This window comes from Globicephala melas, chromosome 8 (genome assembly GCF_963455315.2).
Source record: "Globicephala melas chromosome 8, mGloMel1.2, whole genome shotgun sequence".
In the NCBI taxonomy this organism is placed as follows: Eukaryota; Metazoa; Chordata; class Mammalia; order Artiodactyla; family Delphinidae; genus Globicephala; species Globicephala melas.
Genome location: NC_083321.1, coordinates 50,219,002 through 50,240,896, shown reverse-complemented (window position 1 = coordinate 50,240,896; position 21,895 = coordinate 50,219,002). Strand labels below are relative to the sequence as shown.

At 39.7% G+C, this 21,895-nt stretch overlaps 2 protein-coding genes across 6 annotated transcripts in view; one reads left to right on the top strand and one right to left on the bottom strand.

Moving 5' to 3' along the window:
- FCHSD2 (FCH and double SH3 domains 2) overlaps positions 1 to 21,895 on the top strand; it is a 300,576-nt gene that overhangs the window by 274,649 nt on the left and 4,032 nt on the right. For 4 of the 5 annotated variants that reach the window (XM_030836180.3, XM_030836179.3, XM_060303660.2 and 1 more), the window contains 6 exons: positions 13,717 to 13,851; positions 19,160 to 19,243; positions 19,364 to 19,541; positions 19,827 to 20,047; positions 21,030 to 21,159; positions 21,302 to 21,384. In XM_030836180.3, coding sequence (XP_030692040.2) covers positions 13,717 to 13,851; positions 19,160 to 19,243; positions 19,364 to 19,541; positions 19,827 to 20,047; positions 21,030 to 21,159; positions 21,302 to 21,384 — 831 coding nt within the window. Of the gene's footprint in view, positions 1 to 13,716; positions 13,852 to 19,159; positions 19,244 to 19,363; positions 19,616 to 19,826; positions 20,048 to 21,029; positions 21,160 to 21,301; positions 21,385 to 21,895 lie in introns of those variants that run through there. The other variant, XR_009564908.2, reaches the window with a different exon arrangement.
- ATG16L2 (autophagy related 16 like 2) overlaps positions 11,484 to 21,895 on the bottom strand; it is a 33,761-nt gene continuing 23,349 nt past the window's right edge. The window contains exon 19 of the mRNA XM_060303662.1: positions 11,484 to 21,219. Within this exon, the coding sequence (XP_060159645.1) occupies positions 21,216 to 21,219 (4 nt within the window). The 3' untranslated portion in view covers positions 11,484 to 21,215. The remainder of the gene's footprint in view (positions 21,220 to 21,895) is intronic.

The window sequence follows — 21,895 nt, the reverse complement described above, 5'->3', positions numbered from 1 at the left end:
TAGAGCAGACAGATTTTTATGGATCTTAACAATACATGGCAGTGTATGACTGAGCTATTGTGTAGCAAACTCGAATTGCTAACTCCTAACTCATCAACACACCTTGGAAAAAGTCTCTGGGTTTCAGAGATTCTAAGATCCCTTCCAGCTCCAAAATCTCATGATTTTGTGAAATGCTATCAGAAAAGCTTAATATACCTCATTTTATTGCACTTCACAAATAATTGCATTTTTTAATGAAGTGAAGGTTTCCTTTTTCATTATTATTATATTTGTTATGGTGATCTGTGATCAGTGATCTGTGATGTTACTACTGTAGTGTTTTGGGGCACCATGAATCTTACCCATTGGGATACTTAATTGATATATGTTGTGTGTGTTCTGACTGCTCCCCCAACCAGCCATTCCTCTGTCTCTCTCCCTCTTCTCTGGCCTCCCTATACCCTGAGATGCAACAATATTGAAATTAGGCCACTTAATAACCTACAAAGTGTTCAAGTGAAAGGGAGAGTTGCACATCTCTCAATTTAAATCAAAAGCTAGAAATGATTAAGCTTAGTGAGGAAGGCATGTTGAAAACCAAGATAGGCCAAAAGCTAGGCCTCTTGAGCCACAGTTAGCCATGTTGTGAATGCAAAGGAAAAGTTCTTGAGGGAAGTTAAAAGTGCTACTCCAGTGAATACATGAATGATAAGAAAGCAAAAAAGCCTTATTGCTGGTAGAGAAGAAGTTTTAGAGGTCTGGACAGATGATCAAACCAGCCACAACATCCCCTTAAGCCAAAGCCTTAATCCAGAGCAAGGCCCTAACTCTGTGGAGGCTGAAAGAGGTGAGGAAGCTGCAGAAGAAAAGTTGGAAGCGAGCAGAGGTTCGTTCATGAGGTTTGAAGAGAGAAACAGTCCCATAATATAAAAGTGCAAGGTGAAGCAGCAAGTGCTGATGTGGAAGCTACAACAAGTTATCCAGAAGATCTAGCTCAGACCATTAATGAAGGTGGCTGCACTAAACAATAGATTTTCGGTGTAGACACAATAGCCTTATTGTGGGAAAAGATGCCATCTAGGACTTTCATAGTTAGAGAGAAGTCAATGCCTGGCTTCAGAACTTCAAAGGACAGGCTGACTCTCTCGTTAGGGGCTAACGAAGCTGATGATTTTAAGTTGAAGCCAGTGCTCATTTACCATTCTGAAAATCCTAGGGCCCTTAAGAATTACGCTGAATCTACTCTGCTTATTCTCTGTAAATGTAACAATAAAGCCTGGATGACAGTGTATCTGTTTACAACATGGTTTTCTGAATATTTTAAGCCCACTGTTAAGATCTGCTACTCAGAAAAAAAGATTGCCTTCAAAATATTACTGCTCATTGACAATGCACCTGGTCACCAAAGAGCTCTGATGGAGATGTACAGTGAGACTTACGTTGTTTTCATGCCTGCTAACACAATATCCCTTCTGTAGCCCATGGATCAAGGAGTAATTTTGATGTTCAAGTCTTATGATTTAAGATATACATTTCATAAGTCTATAGTTGCCATAGATAGTGATTCCTTTGATGGATCTAGGCAAAGTAAACTGAAAACCTTTTGGAAAGGATTCACCGTTCTAGATGCTATTTAGAACATTCATGATTCATGGGAAGAGGTCAAAATTTCAGTATGAACAGGACTTTGGAAGAGGTTGATTCCAATCCTCATGGATGACTTTGAGGGATTCAGGAATTCAGTGGAGGAAGTAACTGCAGATGTGGTGGAAATAGCAAGAGAACTAAAATTAGAAGTGGAGCCTGAAGATGTGACTGAATTGCTGCAATCTCATGATAAAACTTCAATGGATAAAGAGTTGCTTCTTATGGATGAGCAAAAAAAGTGGTTTCTTGGGACTTCCCTGCCAGTGCAGGGGACACAGGTTAAGAATCCACCTGCCAGTGCAGGGGACACAGGTTTCAACCCTGGTCCAGGAAGGTCCCACATACCGTGGAGCATATAAGCCTGTGCACCACAACTACTGAGCCCGTGCACCCTAGAGCCCACATGCCGCAACCACTGAGCCTGCGTGCTGCAGCTACTGGAGCCCGTGTGTCTAGAGCCCCCACTCCGCAACAAGAGAAGCCACTGCAATGAGAAGCCCATACACCGCAACGAAGAGTAGCCCCTGCTCGCCACAACTAGAGAAAGCCCATGCGCAGCAATGAAGACCCAACGCAGCCAAAAAAATAAAATTAATTAAATTAAATTTTTTTGAAAAAGTGGTTTCTTGAGATGGAATCTATTCCTGGTGACGATGTTGTAGATTGTTGATATGACAACAAAAGATTTAGACTATTGCATGAACTTAGTTGATAAATCAGGGTTTGAGAGGTTTGCCTCCAGTTTTGGAAGAAGTTCTACTGTGGGTGAAATGCTACGAAATAGCACTGCATGCTACAGAGAAATCGTTCATGAGAGGAAGAGTCAATAAATGCAGCAAACTTCAGTGCTGTCTTATTTTAAGAAACTGCCACGGCCACCCCAGCGCTCAGCAACCACCACCCTGATCGGTCAGCATCCATCAACATCGAGGCAAGACCCTCCACCAGCAAAAAGATTACGACTTGCTGAAGACTCAGATGATGGTTAGCATTTTTTGGCAATAAAGTATTTCTTAAGGTATGTAAATTTTTTTAGACATAATGGTATTGCATGCTTAATAACTACAGTATAGTATAAACATAACTTTTATGTGCACTGGGAAACGAAAAAATTAGTTTGACTCACTTGTGATAATCTCTTTACTGCGGTGGTCTGGAACCAAACCCATAATACTCCAAGGTTTGCCTATACCAGCTAGAAAAAGAGGAGAGAAGTTTGCCTCATGAAGGAAATGTCATTAAAGATAGTCCTTGAAGAATTTTAAAATTCTTCAAGAAAAGCTTGAGATAAAGAAAAGCTTCTGAGTATGAAGGAAGGAAATGAAGGAGATGTCCCTAGTATAGTGTCTGGCAGTGAGTAGTACAGTCTGGTTGTAAGAGTTGAATAAATTGGGTATTTTTGACAACTTTCCCAAAACAGCAGCTCATCTAGAGACATGTCATCCTCTGTGAAAGGAGCGTTTTGCAATCCCATTCCACTCTTTCTTCCCTCTAGTCGCTCTTACGGAGCCTGTGTCTTCCCACTTTCGGCTGAGGGATATAACAATATAAATAAAGGAAAAGTGTAGGCATAAAATAGTTTAATGAAATCCCAATATTTATTTAACCTGATTTTAAAGGACAGCCCTGAAATAATTTAGAGGGATTTGTATCTCTTCATACTGACAGCTGGCTGGCGAGGGGCAGGGAGCATAAATACACATTCTGAGGGCCAAATTATTTCTTCCATTATAGATGCCAACAAAAGCATTAGTCATCAGGTTTAGAATTCCCTTCCATCTGGAAAACATGGTTAATAGTACTGTTAGACATTACTAGTGTAAAGTACCCTATAGAAGATAAGTGTTTTAAAAATATAGAGTCTGTTTACCTTATAGAATAAGGATAGAACTATATTTACTCGAGTATTAACTCTTTGCCTTCTGTATTATGCTGTGGTACAGAATATAGGATTGGGAAGGAAAAAAACACAGAATATAGCAATTTTTTTTAAACGGAGAGCATTCTACTGATACAATTATTCAGTTGATGGTTAACCAGAGTCTACATACAGCTTCCTATGATTGGATTGCTGCTAGTGACCCAGTCACCCCTTCTGTCACTCATCCCTCCCTTCTCTTATTTTCTTTTTTTTTTTTTGCCAGTCTTAGAATTGTATCTTGGGGGGGCACAGGGTGAGGAACTTGAGAGAATCAACCCTTGCATTTAGAGCACCAGGACTTGAAAAGCCAAGTGCAGTTTTGTAAGTCAGTATTTTAAATAATGCAACCTCTACCAGAATTTCTTGTTTTTTCTTCATCTCCATATTCTCGGAATAGGAGTACTGATAGGGCTGTTTTAATTGTACAGCAAATGCGGGTGCAGTGCAAGTTCAAAACAAGTTTGGGAGCTGGTTTACGTGAACCTGAGTTAGTTGCTTTGCGATCAACACGGTTTTTCATTCAACAGAATCTCGTGGGGCTTCTGGCTGAAGAACTTGCCCTCGTTCCTTCACCTCCGGCCGTTCCTATCCGTCTTCTAACGTTTTTTGGTTGTTTTTTTTTTTTAAGTTTTGGTTTTGAAATCATTTCTTCTTGCCGGGCCTCTAACCGGTTCTGTCAGTGGAGGACCCCTTCTTTCTCGCACTGATGAAAACAGGCCCTGCACTGACCCTGAACCTGAGATTTGGGGGTGACCCTTCATGCTGTGCAACTCTGACCTGCCCCTACTGAGATTTGGGGTGTGGGGGTGACCCCTCCACTGCATAACTGACGTTGCCCCCACACCCAGGTTGGTCTCTGGGCCTTTCCTTCTCTTATTTTCTTGCCTTCTCTTACTCAAAAACCCATACCCAGTTTACAACCTAATTTTGAAATTATGTTAATTGTAGAGTAGAAAGAGTTATATAACTAGATAATAAAAAATTAGGAAGTACAGTAGAGAAAAAATGACAAAAGCTCCATCCTTATAACACCACTGTTAGCAACTTGATGGAATTCCTTCCTCTTTCTACTATTCCTTTTTGAACATATTTATCATAATAAAGTTAATTTTGTATATTTTTATTTAACATTCCATATTGATGGTTGATCTTCATAATCATCCTTTTCATGCCTATAGTATTCCATCAGGAATGTGTTCACTTAACTGTTCTCTTTAGGTTTAATATTTAGATTGCCTCCGCATATTCTAAATAATACTCTTTAAAACATTTGTATGGGGGCTTCCCTGGTGGCGCAGTGGTTGAGAGTCTGCCTGCCGATGCAGGGGACATGGGTCCGTGCCCCGGTCTGGGAAGATCCCACATGCCGCGGAACGGCTAGGCCCGTGAGCCATGGCCGCTGAGCCTGCGCATCCGGAGCCTGTGCTCCGCAATGGGAGAGGCCACAAGTCAGAGGCCCACGTACTGCAAAAAAAACACAAAAAAACAAAAAAAAAAACATTTGTATGCATTTTTTTCATGTTGGGGATTTTTTCTGTAAGGTATGTTCTTAGAAGTAGAACTACTGCGTCAGAGATTTTTAGTTTGAGGTTGGTTTATTTTTGTTCTTTCTGCTCTTTTTTTCCTCCTTAGATTCTCAAACTATAGCTGACAGTGTTTACATAACTTCCTTGTCTTCAGCCACTTCCCCCAACTACCATGCCAAGGCATCCGGACAATTACTCTGTTGTGTAGCCTCCCTAAGTATATGAGCATTTTGCAGAGTTGCATAGAAGTAAATTCTAGGGGACTTCCTTGGTGGTCCAGTGGCTAAGGCTCTGTGCTCCCAGTGCAGGGGGCCCATGTTTGATCCCTGGTCAGGGAACTAGATCCCACATACATGCCACAAGTAAGAGTTCGCAGACCGCGACTAAGAGTTTGCATGCCGCAACTAAAGAACCTGCATGCCACAACAAAGGTCGAAGATCCCGTGTGCCGCAACTAAGACCCAGTGCAGCCAAATAATTAAATAAATAAATATTTTTTTTAAATCATTTTAAAAAAAATAAAAGAAAGAAGTTCTGACTCTACTCATTATGAAGACCATGTTGAATATGTGTTTGAAAGACAAGAATAAAGATTTTAAACCTTTAGGATGCTAGTTTGGTTCCCATCTGCCTCAATAATGCCTTATAGTCCTTGCATCCAGCAGGCTTTGTTTTTGTAATACAAAAATCTGTTTGTTGGCTTGAGCTAAATCCCAAAGAAAGAAACAATGGATTTTTGTAATGAAATAAATGTAAACTGCAGAAAATAATGGAACACACAACAATCTTCAATTGCTTTTATATTTACTGTATTTCCAAATGGGCAGTCATCTTTTTATTGGACTAAACTCCATACTCAAAATGTCCACACTTTTAATGAAACTAACATTTCACATTCCCAGTAACATCAGTTTAATTCAATTCAGTAAGCATGTATTGAGCCTGCACTGCTCATGAGACCCTTTGCTAGGTGCTGGGAATTACCTATAATGTCTGTTGAAATGGTGTACACAGATTGAGGGAACCACTCTCACTTACTGACAGCCAAGACCAAAGTAGGACATTGAAAAAATGTAGAGCATTTCACTTCTAAGAGAAGTGTCTCTAGCTGTGTTATGTTCTTTGACTTTCTCCATAGCCATAATAACAAGTAAAGTACCTGACACAGATCCTTACATATATTACATGTTCAGAAATATTAATCTGAACCTCAAGATAAGTTGTCTACTCCAGTTCTACCAACTAAGCTTAAAATACTACCAAAAGGAGGGAATTCACATTGGTAAAGCATCTATTCTGTACTAGGTTCCATGTCAGGCACATTCATACATTATTTCAGTTAATGATCACAACCATCCTGAATGTATTTATAGATGAGAAGATAGATTTAGAAGAATTAACTGTCTCACCCAACAGTATACAGCTAGTAAGTGGAGAGAGCTGGGATTAGAACCCAGATATCCCTGCCTCTAAAGCACTGCTTTTTACTATACTTTCTTACTCTGTGGATGACCCTTTATTCCTCTAACCTTTATCATGATTCATTTCAATTGCTATGCATTTTATTCCTTTTTTTCTTTTAAGCATCTGGTGAATCACTGACTGCCCTATTTTTATCTAATTAATGGTCTTATAGCATCTTCAAATACTGTGTGGCCAGTTGTCATTAAAATTCCCAAGCTTTACTGATATTTTTAACAGTTTCACTGAGGTATAATTGACATAAAATAGATTACACATATTTAAAAGTGTACAATTTGTTTTGTCTGACTTCTTTCACTCAGAATGATTATTTTGAGTATCATCCATGTTGTTGCATGTATCAATAGTTCATTTCTTTTAATTGCTGAGTAGTATTCTGTTGTATGAATATACCACAATTTGTTTATCCATTCACCCTGATGATGGGCATTTGAGTTGTCTGGGGCTATTACAAATAAAACTGCTATGAATGTATGTTTGTTTGGGTCATACAGTGGCTATATGTTTAACATTTTAAGAACTGTCAGGCTGTTTTCCAAAGTGGTTGTACCATTTTACATTCCCTCCAATAGAGTACTAGTGTTCCAATTGTTCCACTACCTTGCCAATACTTAGTATGGTCAATCTATTTAATTTTAGATATTCTAATAGGTGTGCAGTAGTGTATCATTGTAGTTTTAATTTGCATTTCACTAATAATGTTGAGCATCTTCTTTTATGCTTATTTGCCATCTGTATATCTTCTTCAGTGAAGTGTCTGTTCAGATCTTTCAACCATATTTTATTAGGTTGTTTGTTTTCTTTTTATTGCATTTTGAGAGTTCTTTTTATATTCTGGATACAAATCCTTTATCAGATAGATGATTTACATAATTTTCTCCCAGTCTGTGGCTTGTCTTCTCATTTTCTTAACAATGCCTTTCAAAGAGCAGAAATTTTATTTATTTATTTATTTTTTTGCGGTATGCAGGCCTCTCACTGTTGTGGCCTCTCCTGTTGCGGAGCACAGGCTCCAGACGCGTAGGCTCAGCGGCCATGGCTCACGGGCCCAGCCGCTCCGCAGCATGTGGGATCCTCCCGGACCGGGGCACGAACCTGTGTCCCGTGCATCAGCAGGCAGACTCTCGACTACTGCGCCAGCAGGGAAGCCCCCTGTGGGAGTTTTTTAAACAACAAATGCAATTTCTTTAATAGAGATAGGGTTATTCAACTTATTCTTCTTGAATGGACATTGATCATAGGTATCTTTCAAAGAATTTGTCAATTCCATTTAAGCTGCCAAATTTATTGGCATAAAGTTGCTCATAATATTTTTTATTATTCTTTGATTGTCTGGAGAATCTGTAGTGACATCACTTCTCTTATTCCTGATATTGTTTATTTGTGTCTCCTCTTTTTTATCCCTGATCATCCTACTAGAGGTTTATCAATTTGATGTATCTTCACAAAAAGAAAAATAGCTTTTGATTTCATTGACTTTTTTACCTGTTGTTTTTCCGTTTTTTATTTTATTGATTTCTGCTCTGGTTTTTATTATTTCCTTTCTTCTGATTAATTTGGATTTAACCTGCTCTTTCCTAATTCTTTAAGATGGAAGCTAAGGTCACTGATGTGAGACTTTCCTTCTTTTCCAATATAGGTATTTGGTACAAACATTTCCTCTACATGTTGCTTAAGCGCCACCACACAAATTCAGATACCACACAAATTCAGATACACTGTGTTATTATTTTCATTCAGTTTTAAATATTTTCTAATTGGCCTTTTAATTTCTTCTTTGTTTCATGGGTTGTTTAGAAGTATTATTGAATTTCCAAATATTCGGGAATTTTACAGATACCTTTCTATTAATGACATAATTTATTTCCATTGTGGTCAGATAACATACTTGAATCATGTTAAATTTATTGAGACTTGTTTTGTGGCCCATTATATGGTATATCTTGGTAAATGTTCCATGTGTACTTGAAAAGAATATATAATCTGCTGGTGTTAGCTGTTATGTTCTATAAATGTCAATTAAGTCAAGTGGGTTTATAGTGTTGTTCAAGTCTTCTGTATCCTTACTGATATTCTCAGTTCCCTACATGATGCCCTGTGCCTTATGAGGTTTTCTGCTCTGTTAAGAGGGAATAGGAAATATTCCCAGACCTATGTGAATGCTGAGGATTGTTCCCTCTAATCCTTTGGGTGGTTCTATTGCTGGCTTCAGGTAGTTCTTGACATATATGTGCTGATCAGTACTTAGCTGAAGACTTGAGGGAGACCTCTGCAGATTTCCAGAGTTCTCTCTATGCATTTCTTCATTACTCTACCCAGCAAACTCTAGCCACTTTGACCTTCCTGAATTCCCAGTTCCATATCCTCAATTCAGGGAGACCACCATCCTTTTCTTGGGTTCCCTCCTGCTATATCTCAGCTTGGAAACTTTTTTCATACAGTAAGTTGGGGAAATTGTTTCGCATCCACCAAAGATCACTAACTTTCATCACATGATGTCCAGTGTCTTGAAAACTGTTCTTTCATATATTTTGAACAGTTTTTTAGTTGTTTCTGGAAGGAGTTTAAATCTGGTCCCTAATATTATTCCATCTTGCCTGGAAACAGAAATCCATTTTGCTGATATTTTCAACATCATTTTTTATAATATACTTGTGTTGTGTCTGGAATGATGTTCACTGTGCTGACTTTTCTGTCTAGATGGAATTCAGAGGCTCTCCTGGCCAGTTATAGGGAGCTGCCTTCCTCTGTGCTGGATGTCACCAGATTTTTTTAATCTATATTCTCCTTTTCTCATAAAAACAATAATGATGTATTAAGTACCTCCTATGTACCAAGCATGTGTTAAGGGTTTAAGTATTGCCTCACTTAATCCTTATGATAACCTTATGATAACCTGTTAAGAAGTAATTATTTTCATTATAGAGATGAGGTCATTGAAGTTGAGAAGTCGAATAATTTGCCCAAGGTCATATAGCAAGTAAATGGCATAGTCAGCATTCAAACCCAAGTCTGTCAGATCCAGGGACCATAAAGCTGATGAAGCCCTTCAGAGATAATTTTGCTGAATACAGGAGGTCAGCTACTAAAACCAACTTGGAAAAGTTCTTTTCTGCCCTTGCAATAAGAGTAAGCATTTTATAACATCTAAGAAAGGGAAAATATTAATACAGCTAGAAAGAATAGTTTTGATTAAAATTCTGTCAGATGACAGGAAGGAAAAGGGATGTGAGCAGTCGTTAAGAAACAGGAAGAATGTGATTTTAGAAATGCTGGGTCAAGAAGGCATTGCAACAGCTAAGTTACAGAGGGTGGAAGAGGAAAAAGGAAGAAATTGTCCTGAGATGACATACTTTGGAAAGCTGCTAGAGCAATGCAAAAGCATGTGGCAGTGACCCCTATTGCTGTCACTGCAACCTTTCAGTCCCTTCCATGAGAATCAAAAAATGAACTCAAAATGAAGGAGAAAGAAAGGAACGTTTAGTATCAAACAACGTTGCCAAAATGAAGTGTATTGGATTGATTCCCAGTGCCAAAGCACAGTACATATTAACATTCCTTATGCTATATTTTTGGAAACATGTTCTACCCACATTGGCTTTAATTTTAGTTTTTATAGATGTATGAGTATTTTGTTTTGTTTTGTTTTTTTGTAATGTCTATAACCTTTACTAGAATATAAAGGCAATGTCTTCCAAGTATATATAAATATGTTTAAGTTAGTTTTACGGCAGTTTCCTGCATGTGAACCTCATCTTTTATATGACACCCTATTGGAAAATAATAGAATCGTAAGCCTGAGATAATTTGAAAGGTCAAGATTTGAGTCTATTTTGTCATTGATCTGACTGACCATACATGAATATTTGTAAGATAAGGCATGTGAGGCACTCAGCTGTGGAGAATTTTCAGTAATAGTTATAAATGAGACTACTACAGGGGCTTTGAAATGGAGGCAATAAATGTGACAAGAAGTATGTACTATTTATTCTTCAGGAACCCTCTCCTTCCCCCAGTTCTTTAGAATTTTATTAGGTAAATAGCAGGTGAAGAGAGTCTTTTAAAATGTCAGTGATAATTACACAAGAGAAATCACATTAACTCAATAAAGAGTAGAACTTGACATTATAGGCAACTTATACTTTTTGACTCATTGAATCTCAGGAAATCTCTGACCTTCTTCTCAATTCACCCTTTCCATATTCACAGGGCCCTCTGTGCACTTAGCATTTGGTTGTGCTCATTTCCCACTCTAGGTTGTGAACTCCTGCAATGCAGACAGCATCCTTCATTTCATATCTAAGAGCCTAGTTTAGTGTTCAGCATATAGTAGGTATTTGGTATTCTAATTAATTGTTCTACTGTAAGGCCCAGTTCTGACTCTCCATTCCTTATATCCTTAATGTGTAAGCATTAGTGCCTTTGCATGTTTAAACATAGGGAAAAGTAGCCAAATAAGTGTTTATATGTAGCTAGAAACCAAGAAACCTTTGAGCCTATTCTGTTTCTTCTTTATTGGATTTTTAATCTAAAAAGTAAAACAGGGGCTTCCCTGGTGGTGCAGTGGTTAAGAATCCCCCTGCCAGTGCAGGGGACACAGGTTCGATCCCTGGTCCAGGAAGATTGCACATGCCTCAGAGCAACTAAGCCCGTGCGCCACAAATACTGAGCCTGCGCTCTAGAGCCCGTGAGCCACAACTACTGAGCCCATGTGCTACAACTACTGAAGCCCACGCACCTAGAGCCCATGCTCCGCCACAAGAGAAGCCACCTTAATGAGAGGCCTGCGCACCGCAATGAAGAGTAGCCCGCGCTCGCTTCAACTAAAAGAAAGCCAGCACACAGCATTGAAGACCCAACACAGTCAAAAATAAATAAATAAATAAATTTATTTAAAAAAAATAAAAAGTAAAACATGCCTATTCTAATAGTTTATAGTTCAGAGGTATATAAAAAAACAAGCCAATCTCCTCTATTCTCCAGTCTTTATTCTTCTTACTTTGCCTACCTCTGTTAGATATTTATGCTCATATAAATATTATTTGTATTTTAATATAATGGACAATACTCAAATACATTTTTTACACTCAATTCGATTTTAATTAATATATGCCTTTTAGCTATGATGGGTAATATACATTGAAACTGGGTTAAATTATTTTCCTTGTGCTACATTTCAAAAGGAACTGTGCCCTTTTCTGTGGCAAAATATACATAACATAAACTTTACCATTTAAACCATTTTTAAATACAAAGTTCAGTGGCATTAAGTACATTCACATTTTTGTGCAACCATAACTATTATCCATCTCCAGAACTCTTTTCATCTTGCAAAAGTGAAGCTCTATACCAATTAAACAATAACTCGCCTGGGGCTTCCCTGGTGGCACAGTGGTTGAGAATCCGCCTGCCAATGCAGTGGTCATGGGTTCAAGCCCTGGTCCAGGAAGATCCCACATGCCACGGAGCAACTAAGCCTGTGCACCACAACCACTGAGCCTGCGCTCTAAAGCCCATGAGCCACAACTACTGAGCCCACATGCCACAACTACTGAAGCCTGTGCGCCTAGAGCCCGTGCTCCACAACAAGAGAAGCCACAGCACTGAGAAGCCCGCACACTGCAACGAAGAGTAGCCCCCATTCGCCGCAACTAGAGAAAGCCCCTGTGCAACAAAGACCCAACACAGCCGTAAATAAATATAAATAAAAAATTAAAAAATAACTCCCCTGTCCCCCAACCCCTAAATCCATGACAACCAACATTCTACTTTCTGTCTCTATAAATTTGACTACTTCAGGTACTTCATATAAGTAGAGTCATACAGTATTTATCTTTTTTGTGACTGGCTTATTTCACTTAATATTAATGTCCTTAGGGTTCATCTGTTGTAGCATGTGTCAGAATGTCCTTCCTTATTAAGGCTGAATAATATATTCTGTTGTCATATACCACATTTTGTTCATCCCCTCATCTCAGTGGATGCTTGGGTTGCTTCTACCTTTTGGCTATTCTGAATAATGCTGCTATGAAGATTGGTAATCAAATATCTGTTCATGTTCCTGCTTTCAGACTCTTTGGGGAGGAAGGATTGAAAGAATAGAATAGAAATTAAAATTGAAAAGAATTGAAAGAATAGAAGTGAAATTGCTGGATTATATGGTAATTCTGTGTTAAACTTTTTGAGGAACCATCATACCATTTTCCAAAGCAGCTACACATTTTACGTTCCTACCAGCCATGCACGAGTGTTCCAGTTTCTCCACATCCTTACCAACACTTAATTCCTCGTTGTTGTTGTTTTTTTGTTTTTGCGGTACGCGGGCCTCTCACTGTTGTGGCCTCTCCCGTTGCGGAGCACAGGCTCCGGACGCGCAGGCTCAGCGGCCATGGCTCACGGGCCCAGCCACTCCGCGGCATGCGGGATCCTCCCGGACCGGGGCAAGAACCCATGTCCCCCGCATCGGCAGGCGGACTCCCAACCACCGCGCCACCAGGGAAGCCCAATTCCTCGTTTTTTTTATAATAGCCATCCTAATGGGTGTGAAGTGGTATCTCATTGTGGTTTTGATTTGCATTTCCCTAATGATTAGTGATGTTGAGCATCTTTTCATATGCTTGTTGGCCACTTGTATATCTTCTTTGAAGAAATGTCTTTTCAAGTCCTTTGTCCATTTTTGTTTATTTATTTTTTGGCTGTGTTGGGTCTTCGTTTCTGTGCGAGGGCTTTCTCTAGTTGCAGCAAGCGGGGGCCACTCTTCATAGCAGTGCGCGGGCCTCTCACTATCGCAGCCTCTCGTTGCGGATCACAGGCTCCAGACGCGCAGGCTCAGCGGCCATGGCTCACGGGCCTAGCCGCTCCGCGGCATGTGGGATCTTCCCTGTCCAGGGCACGAACCCGTGTCCCCTGCCTTAGCAGGCGGACTCTCAACCGCTGCGCCACCAGGGAAGCCCGACTCTTGGTTTTAAAACGAAAAAAAAAAAAACTCTGTCCTTTCATAACATGAAAAATGCAAGTGAGAACAGAACAGATACTTTTCTTTGTGCAGTTGAATAAGTAAATTAACATTTTGAAACAATTAGGTTTTAAGTGTTTTTCCTGCTTTCATCCATTTTCTTGAAGTAAGCAAGCTAGCCAATGGCTTCTGATTTTTCCTAGCTTAATGCAGATACCGAAAGAGAAGAAGGAGAAGAGTTTGAAGACAACATGGATGTTTTTGATGACAGCAGTTCCAGCCCTTCTGGCACCTTAAGAAATTATCCACTCACCTGCAAAGTTGTTTATTCCTATAAGGTTTGTATTTCTCTAACATACTTCTCACATTAAATTGTGACAACTCTGAAGATACAAGTAACTGTATCTACCCAGCCTCTTATACTGTACTTATCATAAAATTGGTGTTCAGTTCATATTAGAGGCAACATAACATAATGGGAAAGAGTCCAGGCTCTGACGTCAGACTGCCTCGGTTAAAATCCTGTCTCTGACACTTACGATCTACATAACCACGCTAGTCCCTTGGTCTCTGTGAGCCTCGGTTTTCTTATCTATATTATGGGGATAATATTATAGGGCTAGTTTGAAGACTAAATGAGATACCACTTTTATAGCAAAGCATTTAGCACAGTGCCTGACATCTAGTAAATTTTCTGTAAATAGAACTCTTACCCTTATCAATTGCCTGACACAAGACCCTCCGTTACGATAGTTCTCAAAATTGATATTAAAATAAAATTGCTTGACAGAGCAGTTTTGTTAAACTTCACCTTTCCTAACCTTAATATAACCACCTCTTGTTTCCAGGTTAAGCAAGGATCTGGATAAATAGATTCCTGAACTTCCAAACCTGATTTGGTATAATAGTTCTTAATCTCTCTCACCCCTGCCCTGCTTTCCCATTAACTTTTTACTCAAAGTAAATTGAGTTTCAGTTCCCCGGTTCCTCTCTTTTCCTTACTCCCTTCATCAATCACTAGCCAGTTCTGTTGAGTCCACCTCCAAAACATATCCTGAATCCATTCACATTTCGCATCTTGGTCTAGGCCATCGCTTTGATTACTGTAAAAGAAAAAAACCCTAATAATTGGTATCCCTTCTTCATACTTGTCTACCAACATACTTGTCTACCACTTTCCACTCTGCAGCCAGAATTATCTTTAGTATGTATAGGAGGTTATTTTATTCCCCTGCCTAAAACCCTTTATAAGCTTTCCATCACACAAAGAAAAATAAACTCTTCACAAGGGTCTATAATGTTCAGATTGATCTGGCCCCTGCAAATCTCCTTAGCTTCATGTCAGACCAACCCACCCAGCCCATGCACTACACGTTAGCAACTCTGGCTGCCTTTCAGTCTTCAAAAGCACTACGCACCTCTCTGACTTGACAGCTTTGCACTTGCTGCTCCCCTACCTGGAACTGTCTTTTCCCAAATCTTGGTTGGCTACCCACTGCTCTTCATATAGGCTCAGCTCAAATAGTGCCTCCTCAGGTTTCCCCTGACCACCTAAATGCATAGCCAACTCCCCAGTCACAACTCTATCCCATTGCCCTTTTGTCCTCATTTATTTACTATATAGCACCTATCACCAATCAAACTGAATGTTGTTTGTTTTCATACTTCTTTATCTGACTGTCCACTAAAGGTCCATGAAGGCAGAAACCTTGTCTATGTCTGTGTACCTTGTTTATGTGTCTTCAGCACCTAGGACAGTGCCTGGCACATAGTGGGTCCTCAGGAAATAATTGTGGAATGAATAAATGAATGATGTAAGGAAGGCATGAACAAATGAATCCCTTTCATTTTAATGAATGGCACTAATTTAAATGAATTCCTTTCATGTTAATGCCATGCTTAAGGGACAACAGCAGAGGAAGGGTCTGAGGAGAATCTAAATCATACATGGGACAGTCTCACTCCTACCGCCACCATCCCTGGAGAGCCAAAAGCTGATATTATTTACTCCTCAATATCAGTGATTACCAGACTTTTTTTCATTTAACATCCTTTTATTATATATTTAAGTTAACAATACTTCCTCTTTTCTAAAAGGGTTGGGATTTTGTTTTTCCCAATGTAAACTGTTTTGATAACCTTTTGAAAATTTGAAGTCATCTTCCGAGATACTTGTAAGGTGTTTTAAAATTTTATAAAACTTGGTTGGGATTGTTTCCCTATCTTCCGTCTCAGTATTATATTTACTTTGAAGTTCCAGAATTAAAATTTAAGGTCCTTAAACAGAGAGGGTCCTAGGTATCTGAGTGATTATTACATCTGAGGAATTTTACAGATGAGGTAGCATTTCAGTGGGGTCATGAATAAGATCTTTCTAGTTACAGTGATAAGGTAGGGAAGGGAAAGAGCCTTATAAGCAAACAGCAGATACAGAGACACAGTTTGATGAGATAATAGGGTGTTCAGGAAATGTTAAACTCAGTGTTGTGTGAGCATCAAGTGTGGGAAATAGAGCAGCTGGAAGTAAAGATGTCAGATAGACCTGTAGATCAGACTGAGTTTGGCTTTTATCCTGGCTGAAGGAAGCCATTGGGTGTCCTAAAATCAGACTAGGCTTTTAAATAAGGTAACCCTGGTCGTGGTATAGATATTCCAGAGAGGGTAGATTAGAGTGGAGTTAGTCTCTATAAGCCTAGTTGTGATTCCTATGGTCCAGACCAGCAAAGAAGGCCTAAGTTAATCTGGTGAGAACAAAGAAAAGCTAAATTTAAGGAGTAGTTTCAAAAGCCTTAAAAATGCTCATAACTTTGTCCCTACTACTATATATCCTAAGAAAGTGACCCACAATACAGAAAAACATTCTGGATACAAAATGCTCTTTCATCATAGTACTACTTTATAATAGCAAAGTTGGCAGTCCAATAAGGAAATAGTTAAGTAAATTAACCATTCATATAATGTAACCATAACAAAATTTTATGAAGATAATTGAAAATTATATTAGAGTTTTTTATGTAAGAAGAAATATGTCCAAAAAGTAAGATACCAAATTGTACTACCTTAAGGTCTTAGTTATACATATTTCTAGCTTTTCTACAGTGAACATGCATTACTTTTGTAATCAGGAAAAATCATATTGTTTTAAAAGAAAACAGGAAATTTAGAGAGATGGTGGTGGGAATGGAGGGCATGGCTGCTTCTGGGGTCCTGGCTGCCACTGCGTATTAGGACTTCATGAGGTAGTGTGAGACCACGTGTTTATTTAATAACTATTTACTGACTACTTGCTGTCTTTACTTGGGATAAGTGAGAAGAATTACATTCCCTGCCTTAAGTAAGTCATTCTAATAGGAAGCGCAAAAGTGCAAACAACTAACTTGAGAGCCACAGTAGTCAGTGTTAGAGGGATGCTCAAAGCCTTCTAAGAATAAAAGGAGGAAAAAGCAGCCAGCTCATTGTGGGTGGTCTTGGAAAACATATAAGCTTGGCATCAAATCATGAGTAATAATAATAGCTACCATTTATGAAGTCCTGTGTGCCCGGTATCATACATATATATATATTTTTTTCTAATCCCTTCAATAACCCTATAAGGAAGATATTATCAACCAACCCATTAATTCAACAAATATCAGTACGTGAGCACCTTCTATGTACCATGCTGTGCTCTTTTCTAGGCTTGGGGATATAGCATTGATGAACACAGACAAAAATCTCTGCCCTCGTGGAGCTTACATTGTAATAGGAATAAAAAAGAAAACTGAGGCTCTAAAAGGTCTTATGGTCACTTGCCTGTAGAAACAGACTGAAGCTGGACTTGAACTCACAGTAATCTAAATCTAGTCACCAGATGGGAAAGAGGGAGCAGGGCCTGCTGGAAAGAAGGAACAGCCTGATAAAAGCATAGAGACAATAAAGAACGTGGTATGTTCAGAGAATAGGGAATGGTTTGCTGGGGCCAAAGCATCAAGAGACCACAGGGTTTTGAGTGTCATGCAAAGGACCTGACCTTGTCAAGTGGAAGAATTGGTCACTGCTTGGGTATGGTATGATCAAGCTAGTGTCTGCTTATATAACAATGTTGGACAACTCGCATGGACCTTCATGACTTTTTTTTACAAGGGCAGCATTGTATTTAAAGGTGTTCTTAACCCTCCTGCTTTGCCATCACACACACTGAAATCTGGTTGTGTTGGATAACTTTTTAAGTTTTGCCACAGAATTTGTTATGTAGGTGCCTTTTGCTGGTATATTCAAGGCATAGTGTGGTTTCAGATTAGTGAAAAAATTCCATTGGAGGGGGTTGGTGGTGGTGGTGGAATGAATTGGGAGATTGGGATTGACAGATATACACTAATATGTATAAAATAGATAACTAATAAGAACCTGCTGTATAAAAATTAAATTAAATTTTTTTTAAAATTCTATTGGAAAAGCTATCAAAAATCAGTGAGCTTTTTTTCCCTCATATTTTGAGATCAGAGGTAATCTACTTAAAATTCTGTCCTGGAGTATTTCTGTGATTGGTCAGCCATTTTCAATACTATTTTTCTGTCTCAAGTAGCTATTATAGCAATATCCAGAATCTGGGTTGATGAAACGTACATGAAATAGGAAATGAGTCTTTGGAAATGAGTCTTGCCTTACTTTTGCTTGTGTAATTTGGAGATATTTTACACTTTGAGACTGTGAGATCTGAAAAACTATATGGTCTAAAGCAGTAGTTTTAACTAATCTTGGGACTTGGGGAAAGCTTTTAAGGCTGTTCACTAAGAGCCAGAAGATGTCCGCAGACCCCTCCTGTTACATGTGACAGGCAAGTCTCTTTATGAAACAAAGTCACAAAGTCTCTCTCTACAACCCCCCTGCAGAGTCCCTGAGAGCTTGCTCTCAGATTCTACTGCCTCAGGGGTAGTATTTAGGTGTCTGGTGCTAGTGGACTCCTGCTGTTAGGGATTAAAAAAAAAAAAAAAAATCACAGCAACTTCTGCAGAAGCACACAAGTGGATCAGCCTAGTCTCTACAGTTAAGTTGGAGCATCAGTCATTTCTCTCCTACAATTTTCTTCTCTTGGCCACTGTTTTACGGTGATTCCAGACAAATTCCAGGCACTGCTCAAGCTATCAGTCAATCCATGTACATAGCTCTTTGCATTTTCACAGCCTGCACCTCCATGGTAGCCCTCTGGTGTAGTTCTAATTCACGGCTTTCTCCTTTGCTTGTGCTTCCCAAATCATCATGGTCCTGTGCTTATTCATCCCACACTAACTCCCCCATCTTCCCGAGAATGGCAGGATTGTCATTTTGAAGAAATGGAGGCATCAAGAAGTTGAATAACTTACCAATAGATACATAAGCTGGAGCTAGAACCCAGGTCCTCTACTTCCAGCAGAGTGCTGTGTTCACTGAACCTGATTGCCTCTTGAGGATTCCGTTTCTCCAGTTTTTGTTGTGGCTTTATTTTGTTCAGTTTTTTAAAGTAAAACTTCACCTCATTATGATAGTTTTACAACACTCAAATTTTTATGTTCAATACGTTTTTCAAAATCATTTCAATATTTTGATCCCCAGTTTTTGTTATGATCAGTTCACATCTGCTCTTTATCTAACCTTTTTAATTTTGTCCATGACCATCCTACATTGCAGGCTTCTCAACCAGATGAGTTGACCATTGAGGAACATGAGGTGTTAGAAGTGATTGAAGATGGAGATATGGAAGACTGGGTAAAGGTATATTCCTTTGCTCATATCGCCCCTTCTTGTGACATTTTCAGGAGTTTGTTTTGGTTCTTGTTGTACCCTGTCCAAATTGTGTGTGCAAACCTGTTTTGTCACATGTCTTTTACTCAGGCTCGAAATAAAGTCGGCCAAGTGGGTTATGTACCAGAAAAGTACCTACAGTTTCCCACCTCGAACAGTCTGCTGAGCATGCTGCAGTCCTTGGCTGCTTTGGACAGTCGGTCACACACATCCAGCAATTCCACGGAGGCCGAACTCGTTTCAGGCAGCCTCAACGGAGATGCCAGTGGTAAAGACTGAAACAAGGCACTCTTTATTTGGTCACATTTGGCCTAAACTGTATTACCCTGGAGTCAGCCTTCAGTAGGTTAAAAAGCACAACTTTATTCCTTTTCTGTAATATGTTTATTTGGTCACGTTTATTCTGTACAGTAGAACCCTAAAGTTGATCTTCAGTGAGTACAGAATTATAGCTGTACGATGGCCTTTTGGTTGTCACTTGTGCATGGGGTGGCTGCAAAAGTAACCTGGTTGTCGGTGTTCTTACTGCATTTTTCTCTCTCTTGCTACCTAGTCTGTTTTGTGAAAGCACTTTATGACTACGAGGGCCAGACAGATGATGAATTATCTTTTCCTGAGGGAGCAATCATCCGAATCTTGAACAAAGAAAACCAGGATGATGATGGCTTCTGGGAAGGGGAATTCAATGGGCGGATTGGAGTTTTCCCATCAGTGCTAGTGGAAGAACTTTCAGCCTCAGAAAATGGTGACACTCCATGGATGCGAGAGATTCAGGTGCACAACAGGGGGAGAAAGCTGAATTAAAAGATGTTTAAAGAAAATGACTCCCAAGGAGTCTGTTGACCCACGCAAAAGTGGGCTGTGGTCTTGGCCTCACCCTCACCACTCCAATCCTTGGTTGCCGGGTTTCTGCAAAACTGAATTTGGGAAGCAGAGACTTGTCAGTCAGGCTCTTGTGCAATGGCTGTATGACAGCTCACTTCTCCCACATTCTGTTCTCTGAATTGGGGAATGAAAATACTAAATTGTGTGTGACATACAAAAGAATGGTTTGGTGGAGAGAAAGAAAGAAACCAGAGAGGGAATGTATTGTCTCTGTGGTTAGTTTATGCAGTAAAAATATTAGCTTGCTCTTTTTCTCCCTCACACTGTCAGAGCCTCCCTGCCCAGCCCAGGTCCTACTAGTCCTGTTCAGAGAACTGATGAGCCTGCCAGAGCTCCATAGGCTTAGCTCATCATAGCAAACCTTGTCTTTATGGGAAACTTCTAATTCGGATCAGTCACAGCAGGCCTGGCAGGTCCAGGACCATAAGGAACATGTCTGTCCATCTTGCCTGTGTGGTATTGTGACCACTTAGCGTGACATTTACAGAACCTGGGGAAGTCAGAAACTCAGCCAATTATTTTATCTTCACTGAAAAATACAACTTGTCCCTTTTTTTGTTCTTCACTGAACTGACTAATTTGGTATGTTTTCAATAGAACTCTCGAGAATGGTTTGACTTGGTAACTGTTTAAGATAAACTAAAATCAGTAGTATAATGAGATCTGTGGAAGGAAAAAGTTAAATGCAACACAAAACTGGGGGTTGGGGTGGTTATTCTAGGCTCATTTGCTTCTAATGAGGCTGACCAAGAAAGTTAATAATCATAACTTAGCTCCAAAGAAAAGTAATTTGCCAGGAGTAGTCAGAGAAGCCTGCTGGTCTCTCCTTCCTCAAGTGAGCACTTCGTAACCTCTCTTCCCTTTGCTGCAGATCTCTCCCTCCCCCAAGCTGCCCGGCTCCCTGCCTCTACTGCCACTGTATGACCAGCCTCCTAGTAGCCCTTACCCCAGCCCAGATAAGAGGAGCTCCCAGTACTTCCCCCGCTCTCCTTCAGCAAATGGTAAGGGTTCTCCAGGGCATGGGTCTACATACGCTTTCATTCAGAAATCCACACGTTCACCTGAAGAGCAAACAGATCTGCATTAGCATTTATATTGCTCAACAACGCAAATAAATTGAGCTTCTTTGATTCCCTCCCTTAGAAAACAGCTTCCATGCCGAATCGCCAGGATTCTCACAGGCATCCAGACATACTCCTGAGACCTCATATGGGAAACTACGACCTGTAAGTCTCTTATCTGGCAGGGTTATAGAATGCGTAGTTTCTCCAAATTGAAAGTTAGAAATTAATGTATCTCCATGACCCCTGTGTTGTTACTAATTCCCTCCATGCCAGGGTAAGATGGAGTTGGGAAGTTAAAAAGAGCTCTGGAAAAGGAAGGCTATAAAAATGAACACATCTTGGAAGGTCTAGCTTACACTGGTGCTTTCCTCACTGAGCCAGGGAGAGATTGCAAGGTGACAGCTATGAAAGTGTATTTAAATTATAACAAGCTCTGAGAGCATTAAAGTGGTCTAATTGTGAAACAGAAGCATTTTTTTTTTCCAGCAGGCATTTTATGAGAACCTATTTTCCAGGCCTCTAATTGCCTCTTTGACGGACACTGAAATGAAATAAGATACATGCATTTTGAGGTTTGAGAGCTTCTATTCTCAAAGGAATCTGTTCTTACAAATAATCACCTCTACTCACCCCTCACTGACTCCACCCCACCACCTCACTGTGAAACAGCTCT